The sequence below is a fragment of the Paroedura picta genome, chromosome 3 (genome assembly GCF_049243985.1).
Source record: "Paroedura picta isolate Pp20150507F chromosome 3, Ppicta_v3.0, whole genome shotgun sequence".
NCBI lineage: Eukaryota > Metazoa > Chordata > Lepidosauria > Squamata > Gekkonidae > Paroedura > Paroedura picta.
The window spans coordinates 157239842-157263720 of record NC_135371.1 but is presented as its reverse complement, the minus strand read 5'-3'; the positions used below and the strand labels follow the sequence as shown (position 1 = coordinate 157263720).

The window sequence follows — 23879 nt, the reverse complement described above, 5'->3', positions numbered from 1 at the left end:
ATACAAAGTTTTCCTCATAGTTGTCGGCGGATAGCAAAATGGTCCATATCAGTGGTCCCCAACCCCCGGTCCGGAGACCGGAACCGGTCCGTAAATCAGTCAGTACCGGGGCGTGGCTCCTCCTCCCCGGCTGCTGCCTCTGGGGCTGTCCTGCCAATCTGCCGCCGGCTCATCTTTGGTGCTCTCCAGCGGCCGCCATGGCTGGGGCTCCCCCTCAGCGTGGCACTGTGCAGCTGCTGCTGGCAGCGCCCCCCAGTGGGCAGCTGGAAGTCAGGCGCGCCGGCAGGAAAGTAAGCAGAGCAGGGGCTCAGGCAGCGCCAACGTCCCTCGGCAAAAGACTACCCCCCCCCGGGCCTCAGTAAAATTGTTAAGCGTTGACCGGTCCCCGGTGATAAAAAGGTTGGGGACCACTGGTCTATATCATGTTGGACAGTTAGCCAGTGCACAAATTTGGACTCAGTGGTGTTGTTACTCAGTGGGTATTTTGGTCACTGCTTAAAATCTTGTATCTGAGTTAAGACAATCTGAACAACGTGCTGTGATTAATAATGTCAAGGCACGGATTGATCTAAGGCAAAGTAGGCGGGGGAATTCCTTCTAAAACTAAGATTGAGGGAGATGTTTCTTCTGGGAGATATATTCTGTAGACTTACAAGAGCAATAAAAGGTAAAGCCTCTGGCCTGGGCTTGAAGGTAAAGGTATAATTGAAGCCCTCACTGTGGTCTTTAAATATCCCATGGTGTGTGTAGCAATAATGCGGGTAGCCACATTCCACTTTATTACTAGGAAAATGCAAGTAATTATAGTGAGCAGTGTGAGAAGTTTACAGCAAAAGTATCTTACTTCCACCTAGCTGTTGCAATGGCCGGGCATAGCTGCATCTTCATGGTAAAAGACCCTTCTGACCTGAGTAAGATTGTAACATTGGTAAAGCGGGACACCATTGACCGGGAGGTGGGGTATTTCTTGATTAAAAATTTGGTCTATAAGCAATAAAAATTTGCATAGAACGCATGGAACGCAAAAATAGTATTGTAATATATATATTTTAAATTTCAACATAACTACAATTTGCCAGGTGCCCCCAGATGTCCCTCCAAAAGTGGGACAATCTGGTCACCTTAGACCTGAGACATTTAAACATGCCTTTCCAAAGAATTTTTGCTGCATGGTTATACAAGACCCTACCACAGCCCCACAGGTTTTGTTCTTGGTGTGTTCTGCCTTGACAAACTTGTTCATGATGGTGGCCAAGGGCTTGGATTTGGAGGCCTCAGCATGGACCAGACTTGTCTAAAAGAACAGCTTTTGTTATTCAACCCAATTTCCCTTGAAGGTAAAACTGGTTGAGAGATTATGCCTATTTGAAGGGGAAGGGTGGTATAGAAATATAATAAATGCAAATAAATACCTGAGAGACTATGGCCAGCTGTGATGCGATCTGCCTGTCCTACGTGGGACCAAAGGTCCTTGGAAAACTATCTTTACAATATAATTGAGTGTGCATTCTTCTGACAATTAGAATGTTCTAAAGCCTCCAGGCAGAACTTCACCCATGCCAGGAGGTTTTGGAATGTTCAAGATGCACCCCCCCTCCACACACACACACACACACACACACACACACACACACACACACACACACACACACACACACACACACACCCCTTCACAGGCAAAGCTTTGCCTGCGAAGGTGGGGAGGGGTATTTAAAGGGAGCGTGCTGCTGCATTACAACTGATCATGACAGTCATGGGGTTGTCATGATCTGCTGCAACCTGGACCCCCCCTCCCCGCTCCCTTTAAATGCTCCTCTCCTCCTGTCTTTGTAGGCTGGTGAGGGGTGTTTTAAAGGGACCGGACCTTGCATTACAGCTGATCATGACAGTCCTGTGGTGCTGTCATGATCAGATGTTACACAGTCATGCTGCCTTTCAATATCCCCCCCCCTACCATTGCAGGCTGAGGGGGGGGGGGAGATTGAAAGGGAGCATGGGTGGCCTAAGGCCCATTGTATTTTTTTGTGTGCAAGAGGCCTTTACTGCTCTCTCTCTCTCTCTCTCTCTCTCTCCCCCTCTCTTTCTGTTGCATGCATATCCCAAATTTGATGGGTCTTTCATCTTAAAAATGCAGATTTATAAATTTATTCCCGAGCAGTGTTATAAACCACAGTAGTCATCCATGTAAATATGTCTCCCGAGTGATTTACAACTGCTAAATACAAGAAAGCCAATGTAGTCATAATGTTGTTTGACAACAACTGAGTTCAGATCCCAACCCTTCTAGGAAGCTTACTGGTAACATTGGGCCTGTCATACTTTGGGTCTGAGCTACTTTACAGGGTCGTTGTGAATATAGCAGTGAAGAGGGGAATAAACAGCATGTGGGGGAAATTCTTTTCTTCGATCTATTTAAAGATCTGTGCGCTCCAAGGCAGTGGTCCTCAACCTTCTTATCATCGGGGACCGGTCAAGGCTTGACAATTTTTCTGAGGCCTGGGGTGGTGGTGGTGGTAGTCTTTTGCTGAGGGACAGCACCGCCGCCTGAGCCCCTGCTCTACTTGCTTTCCCACCAGTGCCCCTGACTTCTCACCACCTGCTGGGGGTCGCTGCCAGCAGCAGCTACGTAGTCCCACACCGAGGGGGAGCCCCAGCCATGGTGGCCACTAGAAAGCACCAAAGGTGAGCCGGCGGCAGAGTGGCAGGGCAGCCCCCAAGGCAGCAGCCGGGGAGGAGGACAAGGAAACGCCCCGGCCCGGTACCGGTCCCCGGACCAGGGGTTGGGGACCACTGCTCTAAGGGTAAGGCAGATAAGGGTTACAAGTAGTAGAGGCTGGCATCAGCTCCTGAGGAGCTGTTTTGTTTGACCTTTGTATGTTTTTAATTTTTTTGTTTTAAATATTTTAAACTGCCTTGAGTCCAATTGCAAAAAAGAGGGACATATTTATTACATATTTTTCAAGGCATCTCTGTAACGTTTGTGCACACCCATACCCTCTAGAATATCATGAATAAAAAAAGTTTTTTTTTTTTAATCATGCACTAAAGTTTTTGCACCCTCTTCTTGCACCCCCTTCCTGAGTAAATTGCAGAGGTTGGATATTTGGCTCCTTTAGTGGGTGTCTTAGTATTGACCTTAAAATGCTTGATTCTGTTCACAGTCCCCTGGCCCATATAGTTGTATTGTTCTCTGGAATAGGCTGCCTAAGGAGGTGGTGAGCTCCCCCTCACTGGCAGTCTTCAAGCAAAGGTTGGATACACACTTTTCTTGGATGCTTTAGGATGCTTAGGGCTGATCCTGCGTTGAGCAGGGAGTTGGACTAGATGGCCTGTATGGCCCCTTCCAACTCTATGATTCTGTGATTCTATGAACTAGTTTACAAATTAAAAACAAATGAAAGAAGAGAACATGGGCAATTATTTTCCCCATTCTTGTCCATTTAGTTCTAAAGGCTTAAGTTTTGTTTTTTTTAATGCAGACAATTGTTGCCAATTTTTGTGATCTAAAATAATTTTAGAAATTTGGATTGCTGTGATATAAACAGAATATATTAGATAAATTTCTGGTCTCCACATCTCAAAAATTGTCTTTGGTGCTATTTCCCAATAAACCTGAGCCCCTGGGACATACCCTAGGTGGGTCATTCCTAGGTATAGAACCTAAGCCAGGAGTTCATTTAGTTTAGGAGTGAGAGGTAGTGGGAATAACACATGTTCCTTAAACTCAACTTGGTTTAGAGCATGTTGTTGGACTTGAATTTGGAAAGTAATCCATATGTAAGACTAGTATCTTCTTTTTTTTATTTTGAATTAATAAACCAGTAAAGGAAAAGAAAAGATTAGAACATTAATCTGAAACTATGTATCAAATTATTTAAAGAACTAGCTTCAAAGCCCGTTTATAAGAATGGGCTTTGAAAGGGTCCTCCCCTTCAGCTTCCCGGCTGCTTTCCAGGCCGCTGGGAAGAGCTGAATGTGAGGGGTGGGGTGGGGGGGTTGGCTGAGAGGGAGCGCTTCCCGGGGGCCCGATTTTCGGCTGAATTAATGTGTAAAAAATAAAGGGACTTTATTTCAGCAAACGGGCTTTTATGTGGTTTGTGCTTAGTGACTAAAGGTAAAGGACTGAAGCCAGGGAAGCCTCTAAACAGAAAGAGGCTCGCTGGTGCGTTTATCCCCGCTCGCTCGGAGAAAAAAAATGGCGATCGCTTCGCCGGAAGTTTGGAGGACAGGCTCAGGAGGAGGGACTTTGAAGAAACCGCAACAATGGTAACGCACAGGTCTTTATCGCTAGTGTTACAGATTGTTTGCAAGAGTGTAGGGCTTTCCGGAGGGTGAATCCACTTTTTGGGATTCCCCTGAAAGCGCTACAACGAAGCGCTTTTTGCTGATCGGTTTCAGGAGTGTTGCAGATTGTCTACGACGTCGTGCGTTAAGGCAAATCAATAGCGTTTCCAATTAGCAACCATTGTGCGATTTTGAAGCCGTGCAAAAAGCCCCTGAATTTTAAGCATTGTCTGCGCTTTCTCATTAATTTTTATCCAAAACTCTAACTTTCCCACAGGACCACCACGTATGAAAAAGAACCTGTAAGATCATGACCTCTCCAACAGCTCCCATCAAATTGGCTAGACATTTTTCTCATATCTTTAGGTGACAGGTACCACCTATAGATCATCCTATCCCAATTCTCTCTCAATAATTGGCATTTTGTTAATTTTACATTCATAGACCAAAGCTGTTTCAAGATTAGTGTCTTCTTGACCATGTGTGGTAACAGGACATATATCCTAGGAGGTAAGGAGTAAAATTGCCTCATGACTGTGGAGACAACTGGATCAAACTTAACACACTTTGTTTCTCCTCATTTTCAGGTTCAAGCCCCAACTATGGCAGTGGAGGATACCCAAGGGACACTGAGATGCTCACAACTTTCAACTGGGATGACAAGAATGTACGCAGGGTGTTTATCAGGAAGGTAATGCCATTTAAAAAGATATCCTTGGCAGCCCTGTCTTCATGTTGAACTTAACAGATGCTTCTTCTGGAGAATGTGGAGAAGTAACAGTAATAACATGTGGGCGTGGCCAGGTAGGGTTTTTGTCCAGCAAGCCTTCTGATTGGAGATTTGATTGCCACCACAGCACAAGGTTCTGCACTGTGTTACTGAAATTAAGCTGAGGCAATCGTTTTGTGGCTGGCTCCGCCTCCTGTGGCAGCCATTGTTGCTGTGCCACTATGCCATGTCAGAATTCCCAATGTGCCTGGGAGACCCCTGCTTTGGCATCACCAGGGAAGACCCCTGTTTTGGCATCACCAGTCACAAAATTTCAGGATTGGATAATGACTTTGGCAGCTTCTAATTGACTTTGAAAGCTTGTATAGGGTGTTGTCTTTTGCTTTTATTCTGCAATAATTTAAAAAGAAACCTAAGTCAAGCTGGGGCCAGTCAGACAGAAAACTCTGGTTTTTAATGGCTCATGCCACTGCTGCAGATATAGCTCAATGCTTCCCAAAATTTGGTGTCCCTACTCGCATTTTTAAAGGAGCAACGATGAGTTTAGAACAGGCAGACTGTTTTCTCCTTTAAAGTGCTAACAGCCAATTGGGGGAGTTGGTTTCGAATCTTAAAACCCAGTGGACATTTAAGATTTAACCCTCTCCTCTCCTTTCTTTGCACAGCCCCAAGGCAAATTGCAGGCTGTAGCAACCTACAACTTTCATTTTATGGACAGACTGAGATGAGATGAGATGAGATGAGATGTGTGTTCTTCATCTCATCTGTTTGAGTCTGCTGTTTTATTTTCTCTCACATAAATTAAAAGGCTGATATTCTGGTAGGGAACAAAAAAGTACTCCACTTGGGAGTCCTGTGTGATCCCAGCAAAAGTTAACTTTCAGTCCTGGGTTTTCCAGCCACTGCTACCACAGAGGGGTAGGTAGGTAGGTTCAAAGGCATTCATTCCAAGCGATCCATGGAAATGCTAGCCTCTGTGCACCACATCAGAACAAAAGGCATTTGTCATAAAGCCCCAAACATATGGTAAGTAAGGATGGATGCAATGTTTGCTGTATGGCAGGGGTAGTCAACCTGTGGTCCTCCAGATGTCCATGGACTACATATGCTGGCAGGGGCTCATGGGAATTGTAGTCCATGGACATCTGGAGGACCACAGGTTGACTACCCCTGCTGTATGGGAACAATCAAAAATTGAGCCTCATAAGGAGAGCCATGATCACATTCTTGTCTGGAGCATCTGCCAGTCTAACACATGCCCTGCTTTTTTGTTTCCAGGTTTACACCATCCTTATGGTCCAGCTGTTTGTTACAGTTGGCATCGTGGCTCTCTTCACTTTCTGGTAAGCTTCAGAATTAACAGCAAGCGTCATCCTTTCCTTTTTCAGATTCTGTCATTTTTTGCTTCCAAATGCCGCCGCTCTCTTAACAGACTTTATACCTAGCCTTGCTCGGAAAATTCACACTTACAGATTGTCTAATGTTTCGCTTGTGAACTGGACAAGTCTGCGTAACTCGCTGAATGCGTATTTCAAGCTAAATGAAGTGTTAAAACAGGATGATGGTAATGACTGAAGTCATGCACAACTTTTTAAAAAAAATAATGCTTTCCCTCCAAATCCCTTGGCTAGCTTGACTAAAACAGAACATCCATATTTGCCTTGCCTTTTTTACCAAGGTAAAATTCAGAATAAAAAATGGTTGCTTCCTTAAGTAGTATACATAAATGGATGTTGCCTTGGGAGGAAAGAAGGACTCTGGTCTTGGCTGTAAAAGCTTTCCTAAAGGTCCGTAGCAGGCCAATACTAAGGTATTTCTGGATTGTATAACTTATGCCATTGCAGTTTAGCCCTGTCTGTCTTTCTTGTAGGCTGTGTACTTAAATAAGTGCTGTTTAAGTCGCAGCCGACTTACAGTGACTCTAGGGAGGGGCTTTCAAGGCAAGCATGAAGCAGAGGGGCTTGGCCATTGCCTTCCTCTGCAGAGCCTTTGTTGTGGTCTCCCTTTCAGTACTGACCCTGTGCAGTTTCTGAGATCTGATGAAGCTGGGCAATATACCATGCTGCCTTTCTTCCTTCTTGCAGAAGAGAGCATGAGAATCCTCCAACCTATGTACACCAGGGATTCTCAACTAGGGGTCTGCGGATGCCCAGGGGCCTGCAGGATATCCGGGGGGATCCATGGCCTTCCCCCTGCTGACTTATTGAACTTGTCCACAAGCTAGGGAACCGGCTGCTTCTATTGCTCACCCTTCCTAAGCATAAGTGAGTTCTCTTGTGGTTTCCGTGCCTGGGAGGATGCAGCGGCTGCAGGTCTCCTCCCACCTTAAACTCCTCCTGTCTTTCCTCCCCTTACTCCTCCTCAAGACTGCCTGGTAACATAAGTGGTGATGTCATTTCCATGGACAAGTAACTTTTGGGGTGTGTGGCAGGGAGGCGTGGCCAGCTGACGTAACTTCCAGGGCTCCTTGAAGGCTGAAAAATTATTTCAGGGTCGCTTCCATGGTCAATAGCTGGAAAGAGGCTGGTGTACACTTTTATTCACCTCCACATTTCCAGCGGTTGGCTGGGCATGTGACGCTGGCATAGCAGAGGCCTTAGTGGCAAAAGGGCAACAGGATCGAATTGCATTGAGCATCAATATTACATTAGGCATCACTTGAGACCTTACGGGCCATTTAATCAGCTGCCTGTCTCTGAAGCCAACAGCTGTTTCCCTGGAGTAGAATTAGGTGCAGAAAATCAATGGCGTCGAGCTGATTGTACTCTCTGCTTGCTCTTAAGGCCATGTGATATTCCTTCTTCCTTGAGCATGTGTGTTAAAGAGTCAATCATGTTTTTGTAGGCCTTTTCTCCACAAGCATGCAGAAAGGATCTGTACTATGTGCTCCCTCCTGATCCTAGTAACTCCTGCATTGGCAATGCCTTCGAGAATAACATGGCATGTTCTCTCTCAGCATGGAGACCAAGGGAAAAAGCCATTCCCTGGCTCTGACGCTGGGCTGTGACCCAGATCCTTAGTGCCAACCTCAGCCTGTCTCTCAAGGCACTCATTATCCAAGCAGTTTCAGAACTAATACAAGTTAGTTCTTGTCACTAACTCCCCTCCGGGAAGGGCGGCAAATAAATTAAATAAATAAATAAATAAATAGATGAATGAATGAATGAATGAATGAATGAATGAATGAATGAATGAATGAATGAATGAATGAATGAATGAATGAATGAGCCGGATTTACAGAGACATGAGGACATGGCCGGCCAACTTCTTGGTGACCATTAGGTAGTCATCTGAGCACCAGAAATTCATTTCTTTGTAACCCAAGTCAGCCTCCTCCTGCATCTCTGGTCTCTCAAATAACATTGATGCTATATGAGAATACTTGCAGTTACGAAGCACAGGGCGTTTCATACAGTGAGGAGAGACTGCGGTTGAGTGGTAGAACATCTGGCTTGCATGCAGAAGATCTCAGGTCCAATTCCCAGCATCTCCAGTTAAACAAGGTTGGGTACTAAGTAGCATGAATTACTTTTTTCCTCCTGGGTCAACCTAGTGAGATGCCAGCTATGGCCAGGCAGCAAAGAGTAGGAAAGCAGGGATTCTGTTTCTTGTAAGGGACCTCAACATGGAGGTAACATAACCCAACCAACAAGCTTTGTGCAATTCATCCCAGTTTGAAAATGGCTGAGCTATGGGCATGTTACTTGATATAGCTATTGTTGGGCCCATCCCAGCTTCTCATTGTGCTTACATGTCTTCTGTCTCTTTTGCTTTCTTGCAGTGAACCAGTCAAAGGATATATCCAGTCCAACCCAGCCTGGTACTGGGCTTCTTAGTAAGTATTAGCTCAGAAACGGACCTGAAAAGGTTTCTGTAGGCATGCTTATGGCATATATATTTGGGGCAGCCAAATACCTGCACATAATGTGCACCCAAATCCTATGGATCTTTTCTTTGAAGTAAGCAGACCAATTGAGATCAATGGGACATAGTCTTTGAAAGCATGCAAAGGGCTGCAAAAGTCAAGCACAGTTTTTGCATGCGAGGAATACAACTTCATATTGATCTTTTCAGATAAATGCATTACATTCATTGGCTTTACCAGGCTCAAATCCTGCACACTGTAGGGTTTGTTAAGCCCCTTTAATCGAATGGCTGGTTACCATTCGACTGCTGACCCTGCATATTTTCACAGTGGATGTCAAAAAGAAAAATGTTGCTCCCCTACTTTAGGCTGGGGTTTTAGAGTTGTACCAGCTTCATGAAGGCACAAATTTTCCCAAAATTGCATATGTTGACCGTGTTCCCTGCCCATTGATTGTGCCATTGTTTTGGCATAGTGGGATGAACATGTTTGGAAGAGCCTTCATTCTGGGAATAATCCCATAAGCAATTTCAGAGAAACAGGGAAGCCCAGAGTGAGCATGACAGAATCTCACTGCTACCTAGCCAATCAGGTGTCACGGTGTGCTGTTGAAACAAAGCCACAGAAGGTAAAGGCATTGATGATGGATGGGCCTCACTCTGAAAAGCAGCCAAAGGAGTTAACTCTCACTAGTGGCCTCAGTTTTGCAAGCATTCCTGCACAATGACCAGTTTTATATAAGAAGAAGAAGAGATGGTTCTTATATGCTGCTTTTTTCTAACAAAAGGAGACTCAAAGCAGCTTACAATTGCCTTCCCTTTCTTCTCCCCACAACAGACACCCTGTGAGGGAGGGGAGGCTGCGAGAGCCCTGATATTAGAGAACAGCTCTAATCAAGGTCACCCAGCCCAAGGTCACCCAGTTGGCTGCATGTGGAGGAGGAGCAGGGAATCAAACCCGGCTTTCCAGATTAGAAGTCTGCGCTTCTAACCACTACACCACACTGGCCACTTTTATTTAGATGTCTACAATAATGGACATCACAAGGATTCTCTCTCACAAGTGTTGAAAAATCCAGTTTCCTGAGCCGGTCAGATTTATTTGAAAACAGTGTGTTTCTACCCCTTATAGAAGCAAATATATGCTGAAATGTATGTGGACAATGCCTGAGGAAATCTCAGGAGCTATGGAGGTGGCTGTGAATTTCCTGTGTTGTGCAGGGGGTTGGACTAGATGGCCCTTCTGGGTCCTTCCAACTCTATGTTTCTGTTAGCTCCTGGCCTTCAGAATCTTGTTATACTCTGTTATACTAAACGGGGTTGCAGAGGTAAAATACATTATACAAAATAAGAAAGATTATGGAATTTTCCTTCAATATATTTCAGAATTTAGACTTTCTCAGCGCAGTACCAAGGAGATGTTTTAAGCAAACAGAATGGCTTTATGCTTCCAAATAGATGTTGCCACATTAAAATACATGTCACACAGAAGTGATGCAATTTGTTTGTTGCAACAAGGGAGGGGGAAATGATTTGTGAGTGGCATTTCTGTTTCATGAATGCTGATGTCTTCCTGGCATTTTGTTGCTTCTCTGAGGGTCATCTTTTCTATGGGTGAAAAGAAATGACCGCTCGGAAGTGGCCGGGCATTGTTACTGTTATTTCTTAATCTCCAACTTTGTCAGTAGTCGCACGCAAAGGAAATCAACCCCTTACCAAGAAGTCTAGAAAAGTTTATCTTGCTAAATGTGTGCAGTAAGAACCAAAAGAAAAGGTGGCATCCCCAGGGTGGCCGTGGTTATCTGAGTCACCTCTCAGACGTTTAACCAGCCCCTGGCCCCAAATAATTTGGGGAAATCTGAAGTTTTTTGTGCTAGATCCCACGGGTGTTAAAAGCTTTGCCATTAAGGCATTTCCTGTGATGTCGGTAAGGTTATTTTTGGCATTGGGGAAGATCATTGAGCATGCTAGAGGTGAAAAATGCTAGGTATGTGTCGGCAGCATTCAGAACCAGCTGCTTATTTTTGTTTTCATGCAAGGAGGAGGAAGAAGGAAAACGTTAGCAGATTGAATAGTGGGCGCATGGCTGATGACCTTTGTGCATCCTCTCTGCTCTACAAACAGATGGCATCTAGCTCCCAGTCGGTGGACAAAAATGTAGCTAGTCCTCTGCTGTCTGGCTTCAAGGGCTGGGTCAAAGGTTCATGGTAGGAGCACTGGATCTAGGAGACCTGGGTTCAGGTGCGGCATAAAAAGCACTTGGTAGCTTCATTTTAGGTATACTCTCTTAGCCTCACGTACCTCGTACGGTTTTGGCAAGGACAGCATTGGAAAGGGCATGCTACGTACACCACTGGATACTCCTTAGACGAAGGCTAGGATTAGAATGTGCTTGATGGACCAATGGCACCATGAAGCAACGATATGCATGTGTCAATGAGCTGCATGTAAAATTTACATTCCACCCAATGGCAATTCAAAGGAGATGTTTTTCAGTGGAGTCAGCTACATTGTTGGCTCCAGGGTCTGAGACACCTTTAGCCAAGACATCAGCTAGCTAAGTTTATATAATATTTAACAAGGTGGAACAAGTTTAGGGTTAAAAGCAAGTTTAGGGTTAAAACCAAGTAAGCAAGTTTAGGGTTAAAGATATAATATTTTTGATAACGGAAATATACTCATCATAGAGTTGCCAGCTCTGGATTGGGAAATGCCTGGAGGTTTTGGGTATGGAGCCACGAGTGAGTGAGATTTGGGCAAATGGAGGTGATGCCATACTAGGGATTGGTAAAACTCTATGGAGTTTAAGTGATTCCTAGAGAGGATTGACATCACTTCCAGTTTTTCCTTCAGAGGTGCTGCCAGCTCTCTCTAGGAATCTCAGGAAATTCTATAGTTTTGCCATAAAGTTCAATCAGTTCCTAGAGGGCATGATGTCAATTCTGGCTATTTCCAGAAGTGATGTCATACCGTGGACTCTTACCCTCTGTGTTCCTGCCCTCTTAATCCATTTGGTGTTATTCTCTGCCCTCTGAAGTTGGTTGGTATTACAAATCATTTCTCAGTTTATATATTTTCACATTAAAAATCTGTGGGAGGCGGGGTTAAGGTTTCCCCTTTCCTTTATAGTGCTTGCCCTGCACGATGTAGTCTGTGATTAAAAACTGATCCTGAGTAATGTGACTAGATGTGCCTTTTAAGCAATGCACAAATCAACAACTGTATGCTGGTTGTTGTAGATTTCCAGGATTTGTGGCTGTGATTGGGCTATAGTCCCTGGCTATAATTGTGATTGGCATCTTCAGAGGTGGGACTCAGCAAGATGGGAAAGCATCATATACCTGACTTACTTGGAAGTCTCCCAGGGATGGACTGGAACAAGGACATGCTGTGTCTGCGTGGAGTTCATTAGCAAGTCCATTAGGAAGTTATTTTCCTGTGTTTGAATAGAATTCATTAGGAAGTGCATTAGTCAAGGTCTTGCCTGTCTTATCTGATGAACTTTTGCAAGTTGTTTTTAGAGTCCCATGGATTTTTATTCTGGTTTTTTCTTAAGGCAGGTTGTCAGGTTAAATGATTTTCAGGCTCTTGTGTTTTTTTTGTTGATGAAACATCTGTATGTTATGGTGATCTCATAATGTTGAGTCCCTGTGAGAAACATGGGCTATAGATGAAATTGCAATAACAACAATAATTCAGGGTGCCCATCAATTAAGCTTTAGTAGTACATTGGAGCTTACTATGCTTCCATTTACTGACTAGGGAGGCAGATCTCCATCCCCATCCCCACCCCCCATGCTTGGCAAGGTGGCAGGGGGGAAATGGTGCAGTGATTCAGCATTACAACATCTTGAGGCATAATTATTGTCACAAAACTGGAAGTGACATCCTCAGGCCAGCACAGCGCTGTAGGAATCCTTTGGCATTGCCCAATGCAAGGATGTCACTTGTGGTTTTGCACTAAAAGTAACGTCACCTTTGGCATATTGCAGACCACAAATTCTCCTGCCATGATACCAGCTTGGCCTTGGAAGCAAAGAAAGACCAAAAGCTGTGGGTTCCGTGAGATTCCTCATAGCTCTCTTTGGCTGACTGGTAACTTGGTTGTTAGGTTTCTATAGACATTTTCTAGGGGCTAACCAGAGTTTGATTTACCATTAGGCCTAGTAGTGAGGGGAATAGAGCCTCACTAAATAACAAGGACTCATTACTGTTTTGTCATCTGTGAAGAGAGGCTATCATGCCCAGCCTCTGAAATGTCATACACTGGAAGAGACAAATTACACTGACCCCCAGCTTTATAAACCACTAGCCTGAATGTCTGTCATGATGACGGCTGTGGGAAATGCCCATCATTATCTGTCTTTGGAGAGAGCTCATGTGGCAAGGACCCCTGGGGTACAGAAGCACAGCACAGCACACCCCACCACCTTCTACAACAGTGGTTCCCAACCCTTTTCGGGCCAGGGAATGGGGGGGGAGGAAAGGGAGGCCCGGGGAACAGGGAGGCGCGGGCGTGCTGGTGAGCACAAACGCGCAGGCGCGGCAACTCTGTGCCTGTGCGTTTGCGCCCGCCGCTGCCCGTGCCTCCTCCCCCTGCAACGCGGTCCTCGCTGCGCCGGGGGCCGGGAGCAATCGGCCGCCCGGGCCCTGGTGTGAGTGCCACGCGCCAGCGCCTCCCTGCCCCCCACCGCGGCCCAGTAGCAAGGGCTCCACAGCCCAGTACCGGTCCGCAGCCCGGGGGTTGGGGAAGACTGTAGAATCTAGAACACTCTCTGCGGGGCCCAATCCACTGTGTAAGGGAGGAATGTAGACTGAAGGAGAGTTAGTTTTTATATCCCCCTTTTTCACTACACGAAGGAGTCTCAAAGCAGCTTACAAGTGCCTCTACCTTGAGGGTAGAGGAAGGGTAGAGGCACTTGTAAGCTGCTTTGAGACTCCTTCGGACACATGTGAGCTGCTTTGTAAGCTGCTTTGAGACTCCTTTGGTCACAGAATGCCAGATGACGGTGCTTTAGTTTTTCCTTAAAGGAGTGATTGCTTTGTTTCATGCAGACACACACACCAATAAATGGATGCAACAAGGTTACCTTTATGAACCTCACTGGGGCGGGGAATAAATCTACTTCCTGCCTCTGGTGTTTCCTCTTGTGAGAATGCTGGAAGGAAGGAAGGAAAGGCAGAGGGAAATATCCACCAGGTCACAGCCACAATGAAGAATAGTTTTCCCTGCATCTCATTTTTCCTTTCTCTTTGTTTCCTTGTAGTGCTGTCTTCTTTGTTACCTATTTGATTCTGGCCTGCTGTTCTGGACCCAGGTAAAATGCTACTGTGACATTTTCACTATTTAGGATGGTCTGTACATAAAGTGAATTTCCTTCCCCAGAGGTATGGCTTTAGTTTATTCAAGTCCAAACAACAGCTAGACACTCCCTCTCCATAACGGAAAAGTGTTGCCTTTCTGTTAACTTCCTACTCGAGTCAAGAGTGGGGTGATACGTTCTATCCCCCCCCCCTTGGCATACAATGGCCCCAAGGCTAATATTGGAAGCATCTGTGAACAAAGAAAATGGTTTCTCAAAATTTGGAGCTCTTAAAATGGGGAAAGTTATGAGAGTTGTTTCTAGTTTGTCAAAAGCTTGGGTTTGTCACCCAAAGGTTCTAGTTTGACACCCCTTGGATTGTAGTTTGTCACCGCTTGGCTTTCACTGCTGCACGTTGCTCTGTAAGCTAGCTCCGTAGAGGAGTTGATTCTTAAAAATATAGTATTCAGGCTTCTCCTTAGACTGCCCTGCCAGGAACGAGTTCTGTTAGTTCCCAAATGGTCTTTAGGTTGTCATCCTGTTGTTGGTCAGCAAGAAACTGTAGTGTGGGAACAGGCATAGGTCCATTTCCAGTGCCTCAAGAGCAGGGATAGTCAAACTGCGGCCCTCCAGATGTCCATGGACTACAATTCCCAGAAGCCCCTGCCAGCATTCGCTGGCAGGGGCTTCTGGGAACTGTAGTCCATGGACATCTGGAGGGCCGCAGTTTGACTACCCCTGCTCAAGAGTTTCTCTGCTTTCCTGAGCAGTAGTTGGGGTTGCCATGGTTTCAATGTCTGTGTTAGAAGGCCACGGTTCCCTTCCTTCTGACAACTGTTGCAATTGGCTTCTGGTAATAATATTGATAGTAGCAGCCTTCCCAGCAAGGTCATTTCCCAACAAAATGTGGACTTCTAGTTCTTCCCATGCTCCCACATGAAAAGGGCCACTGTATCCCCTATAGTTAATGTTCACTGTGACAGTCTGTACACAAGTAAAGGGTAGGGTGATAAATTCCATAATCTCCTCCTTGGCATAGAGTAGCTCCAAGGCCAATATTGGAAGCATCTGTGAACAAAGAAAATGGTTTCTCAAAATTCGGAGCTCTTAAAATGAGGAAAGTTATGAGAGTTGTTTCTAGTCTGTCAAAAGCTTGTTGAAAAGTTTCTGTCCATGCTATTCTATCTGGGAATGATATTTTTCTTAGTGTACAAAGTGGAGCAGCTATCTTACCAAAATCTGGTACGAAACATCGGAAATATCCAACAACTCCAATGAAAACTCTTACTTGTTTTTGATTTATGGGTTTAGGCCATTCCTGTATAGCTTGCTCTTTAGCCCACTGCAGTTGTAATGTTTTACCTTTTTCCTGCCAGTTTGGTATTTGGAGGCTTTTAGGGTTTAGCCTGCTTCCTTGATGCATTTAAGCACAACCTGCAAATGTACTGTGACCCTTTCAGCTAATACTAAGTATTGCAATATTATCTAAATATATGCTAAAGCATACTCTTTCAGCCCCCTAATTAGTTTATCCATCAACCTCTGGAAGGTTCCTGGAGCACTCCTCATCCCGAAGGGGAGTGCTTTGAATTCAATTAATCCTTCCCTAGTAACAAAACCTGTTTTCCTCTGATCCGCACCAGATATGGCCACTTGCCAATATCCCCTAATGAGATCTAACATAGTGATAAACTGAGCTGCCCCAATGATTACTACTAGTTCATCTACCCTGGACATGAGATAAACATCAGATCCTGTCACATTACTCAGTCACCTATCATCTGTACCAAATCGTACTGTCTTGTCAGGTTTTGGTACTGGGGCTGACCGAGGGCTATTGGAATGTGCTATTAATCTCTTTAACCTCTTTGTCAATAATAGAGGTATTTGGCCATGTTACAATGGAGGTAAGGAGATGGGATGGGCCTTTCTGGTAATGATCTTAACTTCATTTAACTGCTTTTTAGTTATGGTAGATTCAAAACATACCTCTTCTAAAGTAACACCCACTCTCCCCACCTACACATGACAACTCTATTTCCTGCTCAGGATCTTTTTTAGTAACCAGGAACATATTTTTCCTATTAAAGTAGGGTTTCAACATGGAGTAATCTAATCTGTGTCCCGTCCTGATCTAGTTCAACTACATAGTTTACATCCGATGTCTTTCAGACTGCTTGGAGGTGGCCTTCTGAGGCAACTTTGAGCTACTTCTTTCTCCTGGGCTTCAGCACCAGGACCTGGTCTCCTGGTAGGAACAGTCTTTCTCGGGCCTTGGTGTTGTACCAGTTCTTCTGTTTGGATTGGGCTCTTTGCATGTTCTAAGATAATATTCAGGTTTGTCCCTTTGGACTCTTCTGCCAGGAACCAGTTCATCTCATTCTCAAAGGGTTGTCGTCCTGTTGTTAGTTAGCAAGAAACTATAGTGTGGAAACAGGCATAGGTCCATTTCCAGTCTCTGCCTCAAGAGTTTCTCTGCTTTCCTGAGCAAGTAGTTGGGGTTGCCATGGTTTCAGTGTCTGTGTTAGAAGACCAAGGTTCCCTTCCTTCTGACAACTGTTGCAATTGGCTTCTGGTAATAATATTGATAGTAGCAGCCTTTCCAGCAAGGTCATTTCCCAACAAAATAGTGACTTCCTGTCCTTCTGTACTCCCACACAAAAAGGGCCACTGCATCCCCTATAGTTCAAGTTCACTGTGACAGTCTGCATTTCAAATGGTTTACAACTAATGCCCTTAATTCTATATTTCTGCAAGGGCATGTATTGATCTGTCTCAACATATTGTGGTTTTAAAAGGGTGACTTAAGACCTTGTATCTCTCAGTAAATAAATGTGTCTTTGTGAAAGCGCCCCTAGTTTGTCCTGCATTTTGTGTCTGCCTTTGGTCTGAATAATCCAAGGAAATCAAAAACACCATGATTTATTTTAATTTATATTTATCTGACTTTTATGATGATCATTATGATCATTGTCCGGCTAGCCTGTAGTGGCTTACATCAATTGAACATAAAAGAATTAAAAATTAGCATAGACATTAAAAATGTTCTTTGTTCAGTGAGCATTTTAGTAATTCAGAGATTGCAAAACATTACTAAATGCCAAGCAAAATTTCCCTAAAATTTTACAATAAGAAAATATACACCATTCAATCCCTTCCTCAAATCCACTGGATTTCTTGACCTCAGCTATTGGCAGGTTACACAGTAAAATCCTACAATACAATAAAATTCCAACGTTAAAAACCAAGTGTATCCCGGTAGTGAACTAAAAATCCACCCCCACCTACTCATCATTGGCCATTTGCGGGAAGGGCAGGTTGACATTGACCATATTACCTGATAAAATATTTACAAATTTTAAAATATATTAAAAAATTAACTCCTACCCATTTGAGAAACCCTTCCAGGGCTATCAAGAAACCCCAGGGTTTCATGAAACCCTGGTTGAGAAAGCCTGCCCCAGCTGAAAGCACTTTGGAGTTTAGATATCTCTAGATCAGGGGTAGTCAACCTGTGGTCCTCCAGATGTTCATGGACTACAATTCCCATGAGCCCCCTGCCAGCATTTGCTGGCAGGGGCTCATGGGAATTGTAGTCCATGGACATCTGGAGGACCACAGGTTGACTACCCCTGCTCTAGATGACCCCCTCTCAAACTTGCCAGCTCCCCCCTGCCCCCATCATTCTCTGTGCAAAAGAGGGCTGGTCAAATGGAAGTATCCAAAATTGAAAAATTCGACTGATTGGCTATCAAAAAGTTATCTGGTTTTGTTTATAATTGTTCCAATTCATTGAAAAAATATAACTTCAATAATTAATATTCAATAGATACTATCTTCATATCTGTGATGTAATAGGCATGAAAACATAAACCAAACCAAAACGGGTTCCGGATAAACCCAGTTTTTTTTTTCTCAACAGTCCGTTTTCAATGTTTCCCTCTTCCTCAGTGGTTCTATTTTTAAATGCGTCGTGTCTCAATCTCATCAAGTATTTCATACAAACAGTCCCTGAGGCTCAGTGTTTCATGGCTGTGAAAACCATAGAGAGTTTTATTTATTGAGGTTATATTTTTTCAATACATTGGAACAATTATAAGCAAAAATAGATTAGTTTTTTGATAGCCAATCGGTCAAACCATTCTGTGTAGCTGTGCCTTAATTGCTGCCTAATTGTCCGTAATCAGAAGGAGATGGCAATTTTCCTTCATGCCACAAACATCTTCATCAATTCCTTAACTCCAGGGACTGGTACCAGCTTATGCTTGGAGGGTCCATCTGCTAACTACTTATAAAAGAGGCCTCTTGACTGGGTGTTGTTATTTACCTCCATGTCATGAGAAGCTTCACCAGGGTGTAAACTGCACGGAGCTTTTATTCCCATCCCAGGTCGATTGAGTCCCTGCCGTCTACACAGAATGCGATTTCTGTTTTGATTTGGGGTGATTTAAATTTTCCTTCTGCAGCAAGAAGGATTGATCTGGAGTGACCCTACCTTTATTGTGTGATATCTTAGAGTGCTTTTAATGCTCAATATTTTAAGATTCGAATTGAGAAAGCAGGCTGTTTTGAATCTGGGCTTTGCTCCATTGTAGAGACGCTCTGATTGGCAACCCTACCAGAGAGCTTATAACACAGGCACCTTCCAGGGCTGGGTCTGGTCAGGGACCGCCTGGGCGAGCTCCTGCAAACCTCATCTCTACCACCTTCAGTTCCACAAGGGAAGAAATGCAAGATGCAAATGCAATTAATTAAATCCTAGGCACAGCTACAGAGCCTGGTTGGTTGGTTAGAGAGTCTTGTTCCTGGTTTGCATTGAATCCATGAGAGCATTTTGATCCCAGCCACAGGATGCTGTGTGAACTGTAGTTACCCAGCAGAACGAACCAACTGTTGTCCTAGAGCTCCAAGCGTCTGCCTGTCCTTTAATTACCTTATTATGTCACCCTCTTGTGCAATTTTCCTTGCAGTGATCATGCCCTGTGGGGAACAATTGCTTACTCGCCTGCCTTTTGCTTAATTCACAGGAGGCATTACCCATGGAACCTGATTCTCCTGAGCATCTTTGTAAGTAAAACACCTGGCACCGTCCTCATGCTGAACAAGGGGAACCTTACAGGATACCTAGATTAAAAGGCAGTGGTTTCGAGAGCAACCCCGGGACTTTCCTGAGTGTTGAGACAATAACATTTGCGGGCAACCCAAAGGCACTACAGGGGGAATTGACTTTGTCAAGCGGGAAGGCATCGATGCACCAATTACTCTGCATGCACTTTCGCAGCTGGATTTTTCTTTATAAAACAGGAAAGTCTGCTTCTAAAGTGCACTGAAAGTGCATTATCCAACATGTGTGGAATGACAGCAGGACCCATTATGCACACATTGAATAATGCACTTTTGAATGTGCTTTTACAGCCTGATTTTCCTGTGTGGGACAACCTACTTCTAAAGTGCATTCTAAAGTGCATTGGAAATCAGGGTGAAATTCCTCCACCAGATGACAGTTCAAAGAACTTGGTGGAAGAGCTCCATCTTGCTAGCCCTGGGAAACCTGGGGAAACCCCAACAGGGCCCAGATCTCTTCCAGGAGCTCATATCCACCAAGTGGGGCCCAGGACGGAAAATATCCTGGCCCTGGTTGAGGCCATAGGTACTTCCTTGGAACTACTACCTGGTTGGAACTCACAGAGCTCAAGGCTCTTCAGGGGACATAGGCAGAGAGGAACTCCATTAGGTATGGACCCGGACCATGGATGGCCATGAAAGTAAGAACCAGCACCTTAAACCTGATTCAGAATTTAATCATAAGCCAGTGCAACTGTCGAAGGATGGGGCGGATATGGGGCCCCCAGGGAGTACCCATGAGCAGGGGGTAGTCAACCTGTGGTCCTCCAGATGTCCATGGACTACAATACCCATGAGCCCCTGCCAGCGCTTGCTGGAAGGGGCTCATGGGAATTGTAGTCCATGGACATCTGGAGGACCACAGGTTGACTACCCCTGCCCATGAGGATCCAGGCAGCTGTGTTCTGAGCCAATTGTAGTTTCCGGGCATTGAGGGCATTGTATCTATGGGAGGTACCTATGGAGACATGTGTCTCCATGGAAGGCCATTCGAAGGGATCTTATATTGTCCCATGCCTTCAAACATCATTTTTCAGTCTCATGTGTCGGCAAAGCAGGTTTATCACATTTGTGGTGGGTAACCACATGCAGCTAGTTAATGCAATGTGTAGGCCTGAATATGTGTAAACAGCTTGCTCTTGTTCTTTGTGTCTCTTTTGTTTTCTTCCTTGCTCCCATGTCTCAATTAACAAGAGTGTATTTTTCTCTCCCCAGACTCTGTCCATGGCTTATCTAACAGGCATGCTGTCCAGGTAGGTCAGTTGCAGAAGGAGCTGCAATAGTTTATTTCACTTATTAAATGCAATGATATCCCACATTTTATTGACAGATGGGTAAGGTGGCAAACAAGAAAAATACAAGGCTTGACATTTGCCCATCCCTCCCCTGCACCCGAATCTCCAGGCTCCATAGAAGGGTTTGGAAACCTCTGCGTTTGGAAATTCCTGGAAATTTGGGTTTGGGGCCTAGGGAGGGCAGGTTTTGGGAAGGGGGGGGGTGGACACCTCAGTAGGCTATAATGCCATACAGCCCATCCCTTCAAAGCAACCATTTCATCCAGGGAAAGATAACTTTGCCATCTGGAAATCAGTCAGAATCCCAAGAGCCCTCCAAACCCCACCTGAAGGTTGGCAATCCCATTCCATAGGGATTATTATTTGATTTCTATACTGCCCTGTCTCAGGATGGTGTACAACATGTAGACGTAACGACATTAATCCAAAGCGTGCAATAAAATGCCGGCTTTCACCCAGCCCTCCCTTTGTTTCTAGCTGTAACAATCTCACGTCAAAAGGCTGGTCAGTGGCAGCAGTGGGACAAGAAATGCAGCAGGATGGAGCAACAAACAGGGCCCCTCCTTGGCCACAGGATCCAAGGGGCAGTAGCACTGATGCCATTGCAATGAGCTTTTCTGCTGCTGACAAGGAAAACAAAGAAACCCACTTAGTAGCAGATACAATTTGGGCTGAGATTCTGAGCTTGTTGGCCTAGAAGTAAATCACATTGAAATCCATTGGACTTACTTCCTGAGTAACTGTTTAGGCATGGGATGTCTAAACGTCACACAAAGCACCATAATCATGTAAGTTATATTTCAGAGGGGAAGTTCTGCCCAGTTGCAAATACCACGTTGTTGTTGTTTATAAACAAGGAGCAAATGAACCCTTGGGGATGAAAATCAATACATGAGGATCGCTTGCCAGTTTAGCCTTTTCCAAAGTTGTGTCTGCCTTTTGTCCCTGTAGTCCTCTTGTATTCCTCTGAGAAATGGAAATAAAACGTTTGAGAGAGTTGCAACCAAGAAGTGAGTTGATACTTTTAAATAGCTGCTCCTGCCACACGCCACTGCCCAATGCTAATCTCTGCCTTTAAATTACAGCAGCCCCCACCCACCCACCCCACTCCAGCTTGGCTGTATTATGTTTTTTAAAAAAGATCTGGACAAATAATTACAGAAGTAGAGCTAATTGTCGAACCACCTTCAATGTAATCTAGTTTCCTATATTCAAGTGTGAAGCTATCGCACTGAGCCTGCCTCTTCGCAATATAGAAAATTCATTTCTCTTTGATACTCAGTACTAGGGTTGGGCACTCCGGCACATACACACCGGCACAGAGTCCTGTGTCCCCTCCCCTCCGCGCCACGGCACTGGCTGCTTCGGGTGCAAATGGCCGCTTTGCACACCAAAGCACCCAACTCTACTCAGCACCTGGGACTTGCGAATGTTCAGCCTGGGGGAGAGGAGGTTGAAAGGGGACATGATTGTGATCTTTAAGTATCTGAAAGGTTGTAAGAGGAGGGCAGGGAACGGTTCCTGTGGCCAGCAGCGGATAGGACCCACAGTAATGGGTTTAAACTATGTGGAGAATGACATCGGCTAGATATCGGGACATTTTATTTCACAGTCAGAGTAGTTCAGCAGTGGAATCAACTGCCTAAGGAAATGGTGAGCTCCCCCTCACTTGACTGTCTTCAACCAGCAGCTGGACAGATACTTAGCCTGGATGCTTTAGGCTGATCCTGCATTGAGCAGGGGGTTGGAGTAGATGGCCTATCTGGCCCCTTCTCACTCTAGGATTCTAGGAACAGTAAGTCCCTGAGTGGTTGTTTGGAGTTTTTGGGAGCCTCCAGTTATTTAATTTTCCTTTTGCAGCACAACAGCTAATAATTTTCTCAAATCATCCAAACTAGCGATCCCCAAACTGTGGGCCGCAGACCACATGTGGTCCTTCGACTTATTGGAGGTGGGCCCCGAAGGACGCCTTCCCCCCCCCAGCCCTTTATTTCATCCCGCCCCGGCCCTTTACGACACACTTCGGGTGTCCTTGTCTCCCATCACTCCCAGATGGGACTATCTCATTGCAGAGAAACAAGCTCAGGGTTCCCATTGATTTGTCATTGTCATGAGTTAAAATTTCCATGAAAATAAAATGTTCCTTATGTTCATTGTTGTGGCGTGTCTGTATCTTATTTTGAAGGGATGTTTAAACATTGCCATAGCGATCAGAGAGCGTTAGGGCAGTGGTTGAGAGTAGAGGAGTAAACTACCCCCCCCCCGGGTCTCAGTAAAATTGTCAAGCATTGAGTGGTCCCCGGTGATAAAAAAGTTGGGGACCACTGATCCAAGCGACTCTTTTGTGGTGCATCAGTGTACTCCAAACACATTTTTTGAGAATTACAAATACTATTCTAACTTCCTTGCATTCTTCTTTGTACGGCAATGAGCCTGATTAGAAATGAATCATAGAATCATAGAATCATAGAGTTTGAAGGGGCCATACAGGCCATCGAGTCCAACCCCCTGCTCAACACAGGATCAGCCCAAAGCATCCTAAAGCATCCAAGAAAAGTGTGTATCCAACCTTTGCTTGAAGACTGCCAGTGAGGGGTAGCTCACCACCTCCTTAGGCAGCCTATTCCACTGCTGAACTACTCTGACTGTGAAATTTTTTTTCCTGATATCTAGCCTATATCGTTGTACTTGAAGTTTAAACCCATTACTGCGTGTCCTCTCCTCTGCAGCCAACGGAAACAGCATCCTGCCCTCCTCCAAGTGACAACCTTTCAAATACTTAAAGAGGGCTATCATGTCCCCTCTCAACCTCCTTTTCTCCAGGCTGAACATTCCCAAGTCCCTCAACCTATCTTCATAGGGCTTGGTCCCTTGATTGAATGCCATGATTTCTTCTTATTGTTTCTTGTGCAGCTACTACAATACCATGTCAGTCCTTCTGTGCCTTGGGATCACAGCACTGGTCTGCCTCTCCGTGACCATCTTCAGTTTCCAGACCAAGGTGAGTCGAGTGTCATTCAAGGACTTGCTTCTTACTTTGTGACAACCAATATGGTCTACAAACCACAGAGAGTGCTTGCTGTCAAACTATTCCTGGACTGTACCACTTCAGGCTGCAGGGGGTCAATTTGGTCTACACACGCAGCAGAAGAAAGGTGGTAAAATCTTGAGATGAAATTTTAAAAAAGGATACACAGAATAGAACAGTGATCAGGAATTACCATCTGTGTACAGTAATATATTGAAATGTATTGGAGGAAAAGAATTCTTCCTTGTGGT

General features: G+C 44.9%; 1 protein-coding gene across 3 annotated transcripts in view; it reads left to right on the top strand.

Moving 5' to 3' along the window:
* FAIM2 (Fas apoptotic inhibitory molecule 2) overlaps nucleotides 1–23879 on the top strand; it is a 62325-nt gene that overhangs the window by 22332 nt on the left and 16114 nt on the right. For all 3 annotated transcript variants that reach the window (XM_077328900.1, XM_077328901.1, XM_077328902.1), the window contains 7 exons: nucleotides 4872–4975; nucleotides 6293–6357; nucleotides 8796–8849; nucleotides 14146–14196; nucleotides 19209–19248; nucleotides 20521–20558; nucleotides 23514–23601. In XM_077328900.1, coding sequence (XP_077185015.1) covers nucleotides 4872–4975; nucleotides 6293–6357; nucleotides 8796–8849; nucleotides 14146–14196; nucleotides 19209–19248; nucleotides 20521–20558; nucleotides 23514–23601 — 440 coding nt within the window. The remainder of the gene's footprint in view (nucleotides 1–4871; nucleotides 4976–6292; nucleotides 6358–8795; nucleotides 8850–14145; nucleotides 14197–19208; nucleotides 19249–20520; nucleotides 20559–23513; nucleotides 23602–23879) is intronic.